The sequence below is a fragment of the Enoplosus armatus genome, chromosome 16, assembly GCF_043641665.1.
Source record: "Enoplosus armatus isolate fEnoArm2 chromosome 16, fEnoArm2.hap1, whole genome shotgun sequence".
Taxonomy (NCBI): Eukaryota; Metazoa; Chordata; class Actinopteri; order Centrarchiformes; family Enoplosidae; genus Enoplosus; species Enoplosus armatus.
This window is the reverse complement of record NC_092195.1, coordinates 11107440-11123771: the sequence shown is the minus strand read 5'-3', so window position 1 is coordinate 11123771 and position 16332 is coordinate 11107440. Positions and strand designations below refer to the sequence as shown.

The window sequence follows — 16332 nt, the reverse complement described above, 5'->3', positions numbered from 1 at the left end:
GATGGTGGTGGTGGTAATGATGATGGGGACACTAGCTGGAGTTGATTTCCCTCACAGCCAATCAGCGGTCAGACTAGATGCAGTTTTAGCCCCCCCTCCTCCCCTCTCTGGATGACGCAGACAGCTCTGGTGTGTGTTAATGCTGGTCAGCTGCTGTCTGTGGAGAGCAGCATCACCGAGCAGCAGCAGCAGCAGCAGCAGCAGCACCCACTGATGATGGAAACGGAAACACGGATGGAGCTGCAGTAGAGATCCGGGGAGGATGCTGCGGCTGTTGTGCGACAAGCCGAGCCGTGTTTAGCCCGCCCGTGCCAGCTACACCTGCCGTGGATGATTTTCCCGATGGGTTGCGGAGGGAGTCGGGCGGACGCGATCATCGAGCCGAGGTACCATGAGAGCTGGACCAGAGAAACAGAATCGACGTGGCTTACCAACACGGACGTAGAGACCTCTTTACCAGTAGCAAACAGTAAGAGCCTCCGTCGTCTTTACATTGCATGTATCACAGGCCACATTCCATTCAAAATACATGCTCTTTTAGTCACACAAATGACACAATACTAGAAATACCACTCAAAACTACCAGCTGACAACTCCCTGCCATAGCAGTTTTGTTATTATCTTGATGTTGAAGGAAGCCAGGACAAGAATCTGGTTGTGTTTCAAGTGATAACCAGAGCCCTTAACTGCTGTCCAAAGGTAAAGCTCTGGAGGCCAGCCTGCGGGAGAAGAGGATGGTGAACACAGGCACCCAGTGTGGGAAGCAGGCCCTCACATCCACAGGGTCCAACCACCAGAGGAGACCCAGGCGCTCCCTGAGTGATGTAGGTGTCACTGGTAGCAGGTATTGGCATGTCTGACGGCTAAATGTGAACATCAACAGCCTCTGTCTTTGCACACATGGTGACGTACAGGATGTGAGACCCAGCAGCATGACATACTGCACCTGTCCTCCTTACATTACTTCTCATATGCAGGCTTTCTGCAGAATCAGAATCAGGAAGTAGCTTTTTTTTAAATGTGATTTGATCATGTAACCTTTATTTGAGCAGGGAAGTCCCATTGAAGTTGAAAACCTCTATTCCAAGAAAGATCTGACCAAGATGACAACACAAAATTAAAAGATAACAATACTAAAAAGCCATTGCCCAGAATGGTTTTATGGATTTATTGGCAAATGTTTCAGGAAAATACAAATATAGACATACAGAGACAAAGATAAGCAACAATATTATTCACAGGCTAGAGCTGGACAACAACCTTACAGTATCTTCAGTATATACATGTCAGCATCACGGTGCACTATATGCAGGTTTAGGGCACAAGAACATGCAAGAGAACATGGCAGTGCAAAGAATGCTGGAATGAATATTATGTGAATGGATTATAAGTAAGTCTATATACAGAGGTGTAGAGCTGAAACAAAGAGCTGATTAATAGAAAATGAACCTGCAACTGTTTGGATGAAATGTGCCGATTTGCTGCTTTTCTTTGTCATATATGTGTACATATATTTGGTGTTTTGGACTATTATTAGAACAGAGGAAGCAAGATGTCACCCTGGGGTCTAGTGATGGACCGTTTTCACCATTTTCTGGCATTTTATAGACTAAATGTGCACAAATAAACAGTAGATTGATCAATATTAAAATAAGAATATTAGTTGCAGCCCAGCTCCAAAGGAGGAGTGTGAGCTGTCACTTCTTAATCAATTGGTAAACTAGAGTGGATGTCTTTGTTTTTCTGGTTGATGAGAAATTTCAATGACAATTTTTTTTCCAGACTTCTGTAGCTGTAAGTACAAACAGTGAACATTGAGTAGTATAATAAATTGTATTGTAATAATCTGGATTCTTAGGAACATGGCCCACCATAACATTTTCTTCCAACCATCTGTTTGCCTAATCTTTTATCTCGAGAGCTAACAGCACAAACTGTTATCTGCAAATGCAAATTTATCGGCTTTAATGCTTTAATGTGTATGAATAGACGATAGAAGGAGGCAGACCGATAACACCGTATGGACACTTTTATCCTGCATGTTTTAAATTCAGTTTGAGGACAAATGCAAATGTTTTTTGTTCTTTAGAAAACTCAACAGTTCAAAAAAGATATTAAAAATCGATTCCTCTGAGCTAAGAAATTACGTTTTCAGCGACTCAGAAACATAGACTGTTGTGTTTTATTCGTTTAACCTTCCACTTATGAGCAGTGCTTCAGTGACTCAGGTCTCTGTTGGACATCTTTGCCCACTCGCTCTCTGTCCAGTGTGGTGACATTTAAATGACATTCAAAATCTTACATCTTTTTGCAGCAAACCACTCGTGACTCCAAAAGGAGGGCATCAAAGGAGGCCAGCGCTTTGTCTAAGGACGGCCAGCCTGTCAATATTAACAGCAGCGGAGACTCTGAACCTGGGAATGTGTGTGACGAAAGATGAAGACGAGCCAAGTCTCTGTGAAGAGGAAGATGACCAGAGCTGTGAGCAGTCCACCAGAGGATGGGATGGCGACTTACAGAAAGCGTGCGGATGATGTTTGCTAGTGACTTTGCAAGATCTTGGCCATTGATCTCAGTGATTTACAACATAAGCACCTGCATATGTCTCCATCCAAAGATCTCGGGATGCTGCATCTTTGTTGTGCCATTGCAAATGCATGTGTGAAACAGAGAGTGGGTCACCAACGGCGTTCACACTCTCCACCGAGCTTTTCTCCCATGCTTATGGTGCCGGTCAGGGAATGTGTCACTGTGCTAAGCCAATTTTAAGAAAACAAGGCCGTCCCATATGCACATGATAATCACTATCTGCACATCAAATGTTGTCTGTGTGGGGCCTTCCTAAAGAATTTGCTTCAGTTCTTTGTGCAAGTATATTCCTTTTGTTGTGAATGGAAAAATAACCAATAGTGTGGGAACCAGTGACGATGCTGTTTAACCTCAGCCAATGCTGTAAATTATTTTCATTTAGAAGACCCTGAAGTGCTGTTTAGGAACTGAGATTTGGAGGTTTGAAGCTTGATGGCTGAAGACTGTCTTTTCCAGTTTTTGCAAGATAAAGAAACAAACACACCCGCATGTGCCTACAATCCATCTTGATCTGAACTGCTCCTGTTTTTTTTTAACTTTGTTCAGTTTTATGTGTTCTCCAGTTCTCTTAACATCTTCTTTTATGTTATATGATGTTACACTTTATTATGATGTGACATTTGTGTGGCTTACACTGATCTGCATGCATAAATCAATCTGAAACTCCAGCCAAACAATATCAAAAGCAAGCTGTCTGGAATAAAACATTTTGCCTGGTACACATGAAAATAGAAAAAAAACTGCACACTAGTACATTCCGGAGGTGATTCAGGAAAGTGAGATTTATGGCCAGCAGATGGCGTAGTTGACCAGCTGGGGTCTTACTAATTGAAGTCCTCTAGAGGATTTCTATTGACAACAACCACTTCAAGAAAACCATCTATTTAATAGAGGATGTTCAGGTCAGCTTTGCTGGAGAGTAATTGAAAAGCAATCTATATTAAATTCAGTCTGACCAAACACTTTCTGCTTGCGATCACTGTTGCTTGTCAAGAGTTTTTGATAATTCACAGAGATGATAATGGTGAAATGTGTATAGGCCACCTTTTGTGCTGGAGAACATTTGAACAAACAGGATCTACCACATTTTTCTTCTTTGAATTAAAATCGTTGTCAGCTTCTTAAGTTGTGAAACCCAGAATGAAGTGATGTGTGCAGTCATTTCCTCGTCTCGAATTAACTAGAATTAATCAGCCTACATCAATAGACCACTATCTCGCTTTATATTATTATATCTACGAATTCATGTGTTTCTATATATCTTAAAGACCTAGTTAAATACGTTTAGATATACAGTTCTCTCATTGTCCTATACCAAGCCCACAAATACATGAGTTGATTACAGCTTAGATTACAGTTAGCTATCACTACTACTGGGCGTACTCCAAAAACAAAAACATTTTATCTTTATTTTTTGGGGGTGAATAGCATTATAATCAAATTTCAGCAAGAAAAAACAAAAGCAGTTATGTTTGTATTTAGCTAGTGAGCTAGTTTTAACTACTGTTAAAATGCTATATTCTGTTGGGATCTTATTCTGCAAATTTGAGCAAAATGAGATAAAACTTAAAGACTCAATTGATCCTCAGGAGAAAAATCACACAGCAGCACAAGAGACTGTCCAAGAGGTAAGAAAAACTATATTAATGAAATAAGAAATTAAGGAAAGAGAGGTGACATTAAAACATAGGAGAACTGTGCAAATATTTATGCAAAATAAGTCCAGAAATCAAGTACTACAGCAGTCAAATAAAAGTGGTGGAGTATTAAGTTGTAAAACATGGAATTACTCAAGCAAAGTATTTTCCACCTCATTAGCTTCTAAACCACTAAAATTCCCAACTATAATGTACCTTTTAAGCCCAGGGATACTCACTCAACATGACCAATATGTTTGGACTTTTTATACTGAATATGGCCCACACACCTGATGACGGAAGCCCTGTTGGACCAAAAACGACCATTTCGCCTGCAGTTCAAGGAGTTAAAGCTGATGGACAAGCCAGTCATGCGCAGTAATCGGCGAGCACTGAGACCACGCGGAACTTGCTGTCAGCTCGCTGTCGCTCACACTGAGCCGTTGGTGCTTTTCGTTCATACCGGAGATACAACAGCTGATCGAGAGGTTAACGTCTGACTCTGCGTAGCAGAGAGACTCTGAAATATCAACAGACAATTCGCTTTTGTTTTTTCTCTCTACCTTATGTGGTTATTATGATGTGAGGATGGCCAAGCGACCGGGGACTGACGACGGGATGTTGACTTCGCCGACCGTTCTCCGGGATTTCGCAGCCGATTTGAACGCCGCGGACGTGAGCATGGACTGCGGAGACGGGGCCGTCGAGGTCTCCTTGGAAGAAATCCTGAAGCTTTACAGCCAGCCGATAAACGAGGAACAGGCGTGGGCAGTGTGTTATCAGTGTTGTCGGACTTTAGCGCAGAAACATCGGAGGAAAAGCTCCAAGTCTGCCGGAGCTTCGGCTGTCGACTATCCGAGGAGGATTGAGGGACCCGGGGATGTGAGGATCCGGAGAGACGGGAGTATCATACTGCACTTTGAAGACAGCACAGGTAAACGAACCCAGAGCAGCCAGGTGTCGGGATTTATACTCAAACATGTGTCTGATGTGAGTAACCGCGCAGCTAAACGACAAAGACTGCTATCTCAACAGCCTGCCAACAATGAAGCGTTTTCCTTCACATCACACGCAGGCCAAAGCAGTGGAGCATCCCTGTAAAGAGGCCATATTGTTGTGGCTGTCTGCTTCCAGCCATGTGGTGAATGTGTTTACAGACGCCCGACGCGTTTCTTAATACATAATGCATCACACCCGCATCCCCGTGCAGCGAGCTGTGTTATCAATTATTAACAGACAGGGTTTGTTCTCAGAGTGTCTTATTTACATTATAAACATGCTTCATGCTACTGCTTCATTCAAACGGGTGTGTTCGCAGGGCTGATTCAGGATGGCTGCTGTGGGGTTGTGTTTGAAAAATGATACTCCTGCAGCGGTCAGTTAGCTTCAGTAAACAATGGACCATGTGATGGATTCAAAAGTGCAAAGCACCTTGGTCCAGAGCAAAGCTATAGAGCCTGCATCAGGGCCACGGTGAATAACTGGCAAAAGGCCAAACACAGATGACTCACATTGCTGCCAACAGCCCCATTATTTGTGTTGTGACATTTGGGTAAAAGCACAGATTAATGTGGGGGGCATTCGTTCAGAGCAGGTGCTTGGTGTGGGCTGCATGCACCTGAGGGAGATTTTAAACACACAATGGAAACACGTTTTGATATGGTTTGGTAAGAAAAGTGAGGTGGAAGCTTGCATGCACATGGGCTGCATAAAGTAGTTCCACTCAGCTGTGGTCCATGAGGTCCACTTTCCTGCAGGTGTGTGGTCCACCTTGACTCTTTACCTCAGAGTTAAAACGATTTAATAGATAAAATGATCAGTCAATTGACACAAAATTAATTGGCAACAATTATGAAAATCCTTTAAGCCCAAATGCCAAGATTTCACCGATTTGCTTGATTTCATGACTGTAGTATGGGGTTTGGACTGTTGCTTGAATAAAACAAGCAATATGAAGATATCACCTTGGGTTTTCCACTATATTCTGTTTCTGCCTTATCTACCCCTAATCTATCTGACAACAGGTTACCTGTCTGTTCTCACGGACAGGAATAGGCAGTTAATGGACTATGTCAAACAATTCCAATCCAGATAACTTGGACCCTGCGGTCATTTAATATAGTCAAGCATAGATTTACACTTGGGATACAAGTTGAAAGCAATCAACTACTGGAAAAACTACCATTACTCTGGCTCTCAAGGAACACCTGGTAACTGTGGTGTGAAATAGTTCCCGATGACTTGTCAACACTGAAAACCAACACGGCTCTGTGTAGTGAAAACTACAACTGAGACCCTGCAATGTATTTTTTTTAAAGCAGATCCTCTAATTGAAGGGGCTTCCTGCAAAGCTTGTTTCAGTGCACCAGTTCAGGTGTGTGTCAAAGCCTTGTACCTTTTTAACTGCATTGTATTAATATGTGAGAGGAGGAGCTGTGGCTGTCAGCTCAGCCTCAGGCACAGAGGTTATGTCCTAGCTCTCCTGGGAACTTATTAGCCACCTTTCTTCTTATTTCCCCCTCCCCTGTTTATACCCCCACACTCCTCCTCTCTCTTGAGCTAACCCCTCAGTCCAGCTCTCCTTCATCTCAGCATATTTAACCAACCCGTAATGTTTGCTGTGTGTGGAAATTACACTCTCAGTATAAACAGATTCAGCCAGTGCTGCTGAGAGTCTTGGCACTGCCAGAAATGGAACAAACGTGACTATTAGATGCACAGACTTTAGAAGTCTGACTGCAGATGAGTTTGGAGATTATGGGGAGAGTCCTTTGATGCTCCTCTGGCTGGTGGCTGAGGTATTTTGGGACAGCTTGGCCCTGTCCTGATTCTTATTAGGCCTGGCGATGAGAGAGACGGGAGATTCATTAAGCTTGCGGTAGCTCAGCGGCTAGTTTAAGAGGTTACTACCCCCCAGCAGAAAATCTATGCTAATGCAACCTATGTATGGCCTGCACATGAGTCCCTGACAAGGTGGCATGATTTCAAGCTCCCTGGCTGATGCCACGCTTCCTATCTTAGCTGCTTGTATCAAGATGTCGTCTAGATCCACACACTGCTGCTATGGTCAGCTAGCAAGGAATCGCAGCAAACAAAGAAGTGTGTATTTGTTGTGATGCATATCAAAGAGAATCGGACTAATAAGCCGAACTGAGTCCAAGTCAAGTGTTATTTTAGGCTCAATTGATGTGAGATGCACGCTGCTCCTGCTGCCGTCAGATCAATTCACATAGTGCACAGGGAAGAAAATGTATTCACTCCCACTCCACGTTGCCTGGAGAAGGGCCTGAATGCTGCATCAAGATGAGACACTTGTTTACCCCAAGATTTTCAATGATTCATACCTACAGTACAGAGGAATGTTTTTCCTTCTCGTTGATTTGGTGCAGTATTTTAAAAATAAGGGATGTAACATCTCTTCTGTGTTTACTCATTAGATTAGAGTGATTGGTAAAAGATAAGATACTTTAAAAATGTATTCTGGTGGAAACCCATCTGTATCCATTTCTGTGAATAGGATAGTCTGGGTGACACTGCACCCTGCTCCAAATATGCCCTCTGTGACTTACTTTCCCTGGCCAGACCGTCTCTCCTTGGCTGAGACAAACAGAGGACCTAGTGTTTCTCAGATGAGCGTTGGTGGATGACTGTTTATTTTCTTTCTTCCGTCCGTTAGCTGTAATTCATTCATAGTGACCTCCACAGAATCGAGCTACGCTACGAGACGAGTATTTTCCGTGAATGTCTCCTTAAGCTCTCTAGCATAGAAAAATGCCATTGCATGCAGCTACAGCAGTCAGAGTAGTCCCATTTAATTGTAAAGCACTCGGTCATTTCCTCAAATTGAACTTTTATTAGCATTCAGGTAGATGACACATCTCATTTACATGCAGTGAGCTGATTTTACACTCTGGACTGACGTTAAAGTCTGCACATTTATCGCTCTAGTGTACTTTCACCTCTGACGTTACTCTTACCAGCAGTTACCCTGTGTTCCAATCGCTATTGGCAAGTGATTAGCTGTCAAAGGTTAAAGTGAACTCTGTATGTAACAAATGTAATCTTGTTAGGGAATGTAAGTTATTCAATGTGGGAATGCCTTTTGGGCTCTTACAGGAAAATCTAGAGGTTCAGGTGTATTGGAAAAGCCAGCATCAAAACAAGAGATAAGACCGTCAAAGCGTTCGACCTCATGTCACAATCAAGGTTGAGGTTTCTTCATTTTGACTTTCCATTTTCAGACGGGTTTTCATGAAAATGAATAGAGGGCAATGGTTAGACGTCTTTCTTGCGAGTATGAATGAGCAGTCACATTACTATAAGCAGCCCCCAGTGGCAGCTTTTGACACCTCAATTTGTCTCAGGCAGTGTGCAGTGACTGCAGTGAAAACATAGTCGTTTACTCGCTCACTCGTTTTACAGTCATGTTTAGTGCTGTCGAGTGATTTAGTCTCATCTCCATTCTGATGTTTTAATATTTTATGTTCTGTAACACTGTGTGAGGTGTGCGTCTGTCTTCTTTAAAGATCTCTTGCTTAATTGTACAGAGCGCGCACATAAATAATTCAGAGGGTGTGTTTGCCTCGCTGATTGTTTGGTACAAATAACCACTTGCACAATTGCATAACTAGCCACAGTGTTTTGAGTGTGAATAATTCACTCTCTGTTCTGTCATTACAGATAAATACGGAGCGGCGCCCACGTCATTAGAGGTGAGTTTCACATCACAGCCTCCTTAGTCACTCCAAGTTCAGTTTTTAAAAAAGGACCTTTCCTTTTCAACAAGTGCCAGTAGAGCTGATTGTGGTTTTATTACCCTCAAGATAAAATATGCTGTTTTTTTCATGTTTGGGTAATGCTGTCATCAGATTCCTCTGTCATGCATTATTTAGTTCACTCATCTTGTCAACACACAAAACTATTTCAGAATCTGTTTTCACAGCTTGCCCACCCCTGACACTATTAGTGAGCAATTACACCACAAGCAGACTGGTGCGGCGGCCCTGTGTTGCAATGTTGTTGACATTGGCCTTGACAAAAACCTTCCCTCTGTATATCGAGTGCAAGAAGACATTTTAGATTAATGTTAACTGATTATCAGTGCTGGTAGAACTGGTAGAAATCTGCTTGATGTGTCACATCAGCACAGTTAGAATGTAAATATGGCACTGCTCAGCAGGTACAGATGGAAATAGGGTGTGTTTTCTTGGATTTTTCCGTGTGTGAACATGCACACGCAGAATAAACGTACCTCTTACTAAAAATGAACATGATCACAGCATTCAGGAACTGCACTGGAAGTTGTATCCCAAAAAATATAGATTTGTACTCAACATGCACGACATCCTTCTGTTTGTCCCAGAGGTTTGAGCCCTGACCTGTGATGCACTAAACACGAGTGAGTGGGAGCTCTGTACAAATGGCACTCTTTACTTTATTCTGCTGTTATTGTGTGTGCTGCGCGCTAATGCAGAAGTGCACTTAAAAAGAGAGCACGTCTTTGTTGTTTTCCTCCTCGTTTTGTTCATAAATGCATTACTTTTCTGTACTGTAATACACTCAAACATCATCACTGAAATCACGTGAAGCAGACATGTGGCCAGTGTATGTTTGGCCATGGTATAATACTGGGAGGAGAAGTCTCTCTCAAATCTTCACTAAGTGTACACAGACTAATTACAGAGACCTCTGTCAGCTCCGAGCAGTCAGATCGTCTGTTGTGTTTGTCTTGTAGTCCATGTGATCACAGGCATGCACACTATGGGTTTTTGCATGGCTTAGTTGGAAATGGCATTCCTGCTGCCTCAGCTGACAGTCAACATGGATGAAATCCCATGATTGAACTGTGGGCTGCTCAGCCTAAACCTTTGCTTATACCGCCTTACGAGTGAACAGGGTGTGTTTGCGTCGTTGATTTCTTTGAAATGCGTGACATCTTGCATAATGGTTATTTGAGTGCATCAACGTGACCACAAAGTCGACCCTGTGGCTAAACCTTGAGGGCACACCTTGTTTTAAAAGATTAATTAACTGATTTTTTTAGTCTCATTGATTGATTGATAGCTTAAGCACAGATATAATTGCTTGTCACTTGTGTGGCTTGTTTTCACGCACCCTAAAAAAAAAAAACAATAGCAATGTTGGCCTGTCAGATGATTGGTCCACCATTTTGGTCCAAAGTGAAATATCATTAACGCCACATAAGGATTATTTATAATAATTTTCCCTGACCAACATTTTAATTTGTCGTTTAGCTGGACAATGAGCAAATATTAGCATCCTAACATGCTAAACTAAGACGGTGAATGTGGTAAACATTAAACTTGTTAAATATAAGCATGTTAGCATTGTCATTACGAACATGTTAGCATGCTAAACTTAGCATTCAGCTCAAAGCACAGCTGTCGCTAAGTATAGCCTCACAGCAGAGCAGCTGGCTTAGCTGTAGACTTAGTTTTGTTTCAACTTCCCTGTTTGATTTGTTGCTTTGTAATTTTTTTTTAGTGCTTGATGAAATTTTCTGTTCTGAAAGGCTGTTAACATTAACTGGAACTCTAAATTTGCCCTGCTGCTTTGCCTTGACCTAATTTTACTGGGATCATTTGGGAACATTGGTTTACTGCAAGCAGCAACTCGCACAAACACAGTATGACCCTTTTTAATTGATAATGCACAGCTATGCTGTCACACATAGTAGCCATAGTCGTGTCTCCGTCCCTTGTGTAAGTGAGTCAGCCAACTAGCCAGTCTACCATTCTCTCATACCCTTCTCTGCTTCCACACACTCGAGTCTTTTGGAGATAATCACTAGCTTGTGTTGAGTTGACCCACTTTCCCTCACTTACACCACAGAACCTGTTAGAAGAATCCTCAATAATGTCAAGCAAGATAGCGATTTTGTTACTTTACATTCAAACTGGTCATGAGTTTGTTCTGAGTTTGTTCTGAGTTTGTGGTGCTCTGTTGTCATGTTCATGGTTAGTAGTAATTATTTCTTAGAAGGGAAGAATTTGTGTGAGACACCTTCTGTTGTAGGACGAGCTTAACCCAGTTTGTCCTCATTTGAAGATTAAGCTTGAGGTGAGATTAGTTGTAGTATCCTATTACAGCTTCTCCAGTTTGCCAGGTCTGCTCAGGTCCATGTAGCTCAATTTTGGGCCAAGACAATTATTTTGCCAGCGTCATGCACAAGGTAAAGCCTCGGACTTTGAAATGGATCCTAATAGATTGGATTTCCGGCATCAGCATCAGCAAATGGTAGTTAATGTGTTTTCTCATTCTCCAAATACTATGGACCCATCATACCCCAAGTTTGAAGCGTTGCTCACTCAGTTTTTTTCTTGTTTCAAAGTTAAATTCCAGATTCAAATTGGATCTTCGTTCTCACTTATCCTCTTTCCAGATGGTTAGAGGTTACATGTGTTTGGCTCGGATTAAGTGGACTAGTGCATATTTTTGCATGTAAACAGTGTACAGTACTGGCTTCCAAGCTGCAGCTGGTTGAACAGGGGCTGCATGTGTCTGCATGTGAGGCTGGGTGTGCAGGGACTGGGTGTCCTGCCCCCCCCATACCAGTCACTGCAGGCAATGAGCTCTTTCTCTACAAAGACTGTCTTAGCTGTCAGCTCTGATATCAGACTGCACATTTTAAGAGGAAAACACATAATTTAATGCAATTTTTAATGATGAAGACTTAAATAAGTACAGGTGTTGTGTATAGATTTTTTTTAATTCACACATAGTCCCTTCGAGTGATTGGCTGACACCCAATTTCATCCCTGTATTTACTAGTGACCTCATTGTTACATGCTGCTTTTATCCTATGACAGCTTCATTTAAAAGCACCCGTCCGGCTCATATTACAGCCCCAGAGGTTACATTTCTGCCCATACAGGGATATTCACAGCAAGTGCAAAACCACAGAAATGCAATTTATTGAGTAGTCTGAGCTACTTGAGTTGGGATATATCTATTTATATCCACCATTCAAGAGTTTTTTTTTTTTTTTTTTCCTGGTCCAGTCAGGTCTGAGAGATGAATTGAGTTTCCCCTTCAGTCTGTCAAGTTTATGAAGTTATCAGATCTTTTGTCACAGATATTTTCCAGTAGCTGCTAGAAAGCTGTTTTTTGGAATAAGACAAATGGGTTTGTGTGAAGAGCCAGTTTTGTCTTCTCTGTCATAGAAGCAGCCGGTCAGATTTGTCTGGTGTTTAGAGCCACTGTGTGGATTTCTGACAAACCCAAACTCAGTAGGAGGAACTATAAATGCAGCAGATGATGGTTATAATGAAATAAACTAGACTCTGAATGTTTGTCCCTTTTTTGGGTTGATGATTGTAGCACATACAATAACTGCTGTGTGCAGCGTGTGTTGGCTAGGCTATTTAACCTTGAAAAGCTGATTCTTTCATAGTATCACACTTGTTCTCAGTGTATTTTTTTAGTTATACCTGGAGAATTTTTCTATCTTACCTGCATCTACAGTATCAGTATTTATGCCTATGTCATCCTTTTTATAGCTTGAATTGATGACACATGATGTCAGTGATGGCTGTTTGATCCAGAGAGATGTTTTCTCAATCCTCAGCAATTTCCAGCTGACTTCATAGATGAGTGCAAACTCTACAGCTTTTGACAACATGATATGAAAGAGCATCATCGTGTTCTGTCCCACTATGAACTATGATAGGGGAGCTTCAGACTGGAGGAGGCTGAGCATCCGCTCCTGCTGTGGAAGACCTCTAGATTTAGTCGTTATGTAACTGTCTGTGTTGTGATGGCTTTGCTCTACTACTGCAGCAAATGCTGAAGGCTGCTTAGCTGACTGCTTTGTCAACTCTGTGATGCCTTGGGCTGCAACTGCAAAGGCAAGAGTGTGATCGTGTTGACGCTGACCCAAAAATGATGTCAGGCCTGTCATGTCTGCAAGAATACAGACTTTTGCTTTCAGTTGAGTAGTGTTATAACTTTTATACTTGTCATATATTTGAAAAGTAAGGTGAGAAAAGGGTTTCCTGCGATTATGCAGATGAGAATGTCAGATCATCTGCTATATTATATATTGCCATGTGCATAGATGTCAGTTTGACAACCGATATGAATTGATAATTCATTAAGGGAAAAGGAGGAGTCGTCGTATATTCCGAACTGATCTTGGTGCTAAAAGACTCAACAGCACATAAGCCTGACTTTTTCCTTTCTCTTGTGTTTGTGTGAGTGTTAGTGGTGCTCTTTAACACAAACAACTCATTCTTTGCCCATCTGCGTACTGGTTGACTCACTGATGCTTTCCCCATCATGGTTGCTACTCTTGTACTGCTTGTCGAGCCAGCCTATACAATTGCGAATACGTATGTCTGTTTTTCAACCTAGTCTTGTTTTTTAGGATTACTAATCTTACAGTTTGCCCCATATGAGTTAGGGTTAGTTATTTATGAAAGGCTCAGTGATAGTAAAGTAAAACATGCAGTGCATAGGAAAAGAAGATGTTTTGCTTAATTTATTTAACCTTCATCTAATTAGGGGTGCTCCTATTGAGAATGAGTCACTTTTCCAAGGTAGCATACAGCTTTGGGGCCAAAGGCCACATGAGTTTTAGCCTCACCAGAGACTGCATTTACACTCTACAGCTGCTGAGCTGTTTGGCCTGAAAGGAGACCAAGCAGATGTTTTTTATTATGTGCCCCTCTTAATTGTTTTTGGTTGTCAAAAGGCCACTGTTTGAGTGTACAGCTTGACCCATTTTAACTGGTTAAGTGGAAAAACTACTCTTAATTTTGTTGAGTGGGCACAAAGCTTTAACAAGGTAATGTTTGGAGGCATGAGGATTTTATTTCCATATTCACTTGTATGATTTTATCCATCATTTGAAGTCTTAGCTATTATTAGCTATTTTGTACTAGCTCTGCCTATCGGGAACTAGCTGTGGTGATCAAGATTTGATATGAAACGCAGCGTTCCTTCAGGAGACAAAGGTTAGTCATGAGTAAAAAAATTTGCCTCAGACACTGGTCTTAGTGGGAGAGGGAGGTTCTCTAGTACAAAACAAATCATTGTTTAAGACTGAAGCACTCAGGCAGTGATGTCATGCAAGAGCTTATTATGATTATTTGTTTGTGGAGCGTGAGAAAAGTTGCTCCTGAGGGAGCATGGAGTATATTCTGAATGGAATTGTTATGTTACACACTGGTTCTGATATTTGTGTATTTTAGTACACAGTAAGTACTAAGCCTGTCTCAGTAATACACAGCACTAGAGCTGAATTTACTCCCTGTGATATTTTTATTTTTTTTGACATGCAGATGACTCATCCCGCTGCATTTCCTCAGAAGCGTTTGAAAATGTAGGCGGTTTCCTGCGTTACCTGTGGTTGGCTAAGACCACAGCGACGGGAACATATGTGTGTTTCATCCACCGTGGCAGGCGTCCACCTATCCTGGGTGGGGCCTGGTTTCAATTAGTGGTTTGCTACCAAACATGTCTGCCCGTGCCTGAGACCCAGCAGTGGATTTTCTGGCTGTCTCTTCTTAACTGTTTGTCCACATACTTTTTCCCCCTCCTTCCACCTCCTGCTCCTCTGCTTTGCTTCCTTTCCTCATTCCTCTGAGTCACAAGTCTTCAAATGAGATTGTCATGTGCAATTAGAAAACCTAGCTGCATTTTTCCTCTTAGCTGTTATGCCCCTAGATTAGTCTGGGTACTGGCTATCGATACTTCAGATGACTCTTCCTCCTCCTCATCCCATCCATAAACTCAAAGGGAACTTTGGTTATTTTATCCAAGGTTTATTGGACTTCATTCAGATTATTATACAGAGTGCTTTAATTGATGATGTATTGAACAGTGAGCCTTTCTGTGCTGGCTACTGTTGAAACCACTGGGGAGTTAATTATTACAAGCTATTTTGTGTTGGCAGGGAAATTGGATTTAAACACTAACTGCCAGGATACCAATTGGAAATGTAGTGTAATGCAGCTGCTTAAATTAGACATCTATAATCAAGCGTGGAAAATCCTCTTGTATTCATATTAGTTTACTATATGTGGTCCGGCGTAAACCTTGGCGTCCCTGTGGCCCACAGACCCTCTGTGCTGTGTGTCACTCCAGCATTCCCTCGTATCTCCGCCCACTACAGCGCATGTTGTCCTACAGATGGATTATAAGGTTACATAATAAGACACTAAGGAATAGGATATTTGTTTTAGTGCTGGAATAGGATTATCAGCCGCACACATAGAGATGGTTGATAAATGATAACATTACAACCCCCACGAAACAGATTTTTTCCAGGAAAGAATAGGATCCATAGGTCAGTGATGGAAAATTCAGAATAGAGGCTGCTGCTACTTTGATGGTATTGGTGTTTTTAAGTACTCGTCATTTTCATTTATAGAAAGATATTGAATAGGGAGCTGAGTTAAACTGATGGTTCAGGTTTCATAGCAGTTTCCCATGACACAAATTCAGACATATCTGGCACTAACACCTACTGTACCGCTCAAAAGACAAACACAAAATACAAATAAATAGAAATGTTTAATCCTATCAAGTTTTAATGTATGTTTCTCTCAAGGCTCTTGTGACTAACACCTCTAACACGAGAGCACTCAACCTTCCTTTTTTAGGCATGACTGTTCTCACCCTTTTAGTAAACTAAGCTAAATCAGTAGAGACAGGCAAGGATCCCTGTAAGTCAGGTGATGTAGGTGTCTAATGCAGAGAAAAGACAGCAATACTTGTAATGATTATGACATATTATGAAATAATTGACAAACAGAAGTGGAGACCAATTTAACTTTTTAAATGGAATAGTTCCACATTTTTCTGTTCAATGAAAACAATGCAAGGGTTTAAAAGCCCATTTGGGTTATCTGAAAAAAACATTGTCACAAAGCTGAAAACAGCTATTGTTATTACCTCATGAAAAGCTGATGTTTTTGAGATACATGCTTTTCACAGCGACACCATGCTTCTCAGAAAGATCATTGGCAGAAACGATCAGTATGTAAACATCTTGGTGAGTTTACTCCAGACGTGAGGGCGGCACTTCGACTCCATATGACATGTCAGTTTGATTATGTCAGTAATGATTTTTAAACTCAGCTGC

At 41.7% G+C, this 16332-nt stretch overlaps 2 protein-coding genes across 4 annotated transcripts in view; both read left to right on the top strand.

The window, feature by feature from the left end:
- Positions 1-330: 330 nt before the first annotated feature.
- LOC139299488 (brain and acute leukemia cytoplasmic protein) lies at positions 331-2440 on the top strand. Its single transcript, XM_070922396.1, has 3 exons — positions 331-469; positions 700-824; positions 2315-2440. The coding sequence occupies exons 1-3, from the start codon at positions 331-333 to the stop codon at positions 2438-2440; spliced, it is 390 nt and encodes a 129-aa protein (XP_070778497.1).
- A 2193-nt stretch (positions 2441-4633) lies between these two features.
- spire1a (spire-type actin nucleation factor 1a) overlaps positions 4634-16332 on the top strand; it is a 28243-nt gene continuing 16544 nt past the window's right edge. For all 3 annotated transcript variants that reach the window (XM_070921309.1, XM_070921308.1, XM_070921306.1), the window contains exons 1-2: positions 4634-5160; positions 8907-8938. In XM_070921309.1, coding sequence (XP_070777410.1) covers positions 4815-5160; positions 8907-8938 — 378 coding nt within the window. In that variant the 5' untranslated portion in view covers positions 4634-4814. The remainder of the gene's footprint in view (positions 5161-8906; positions 8939-16332) is intronic.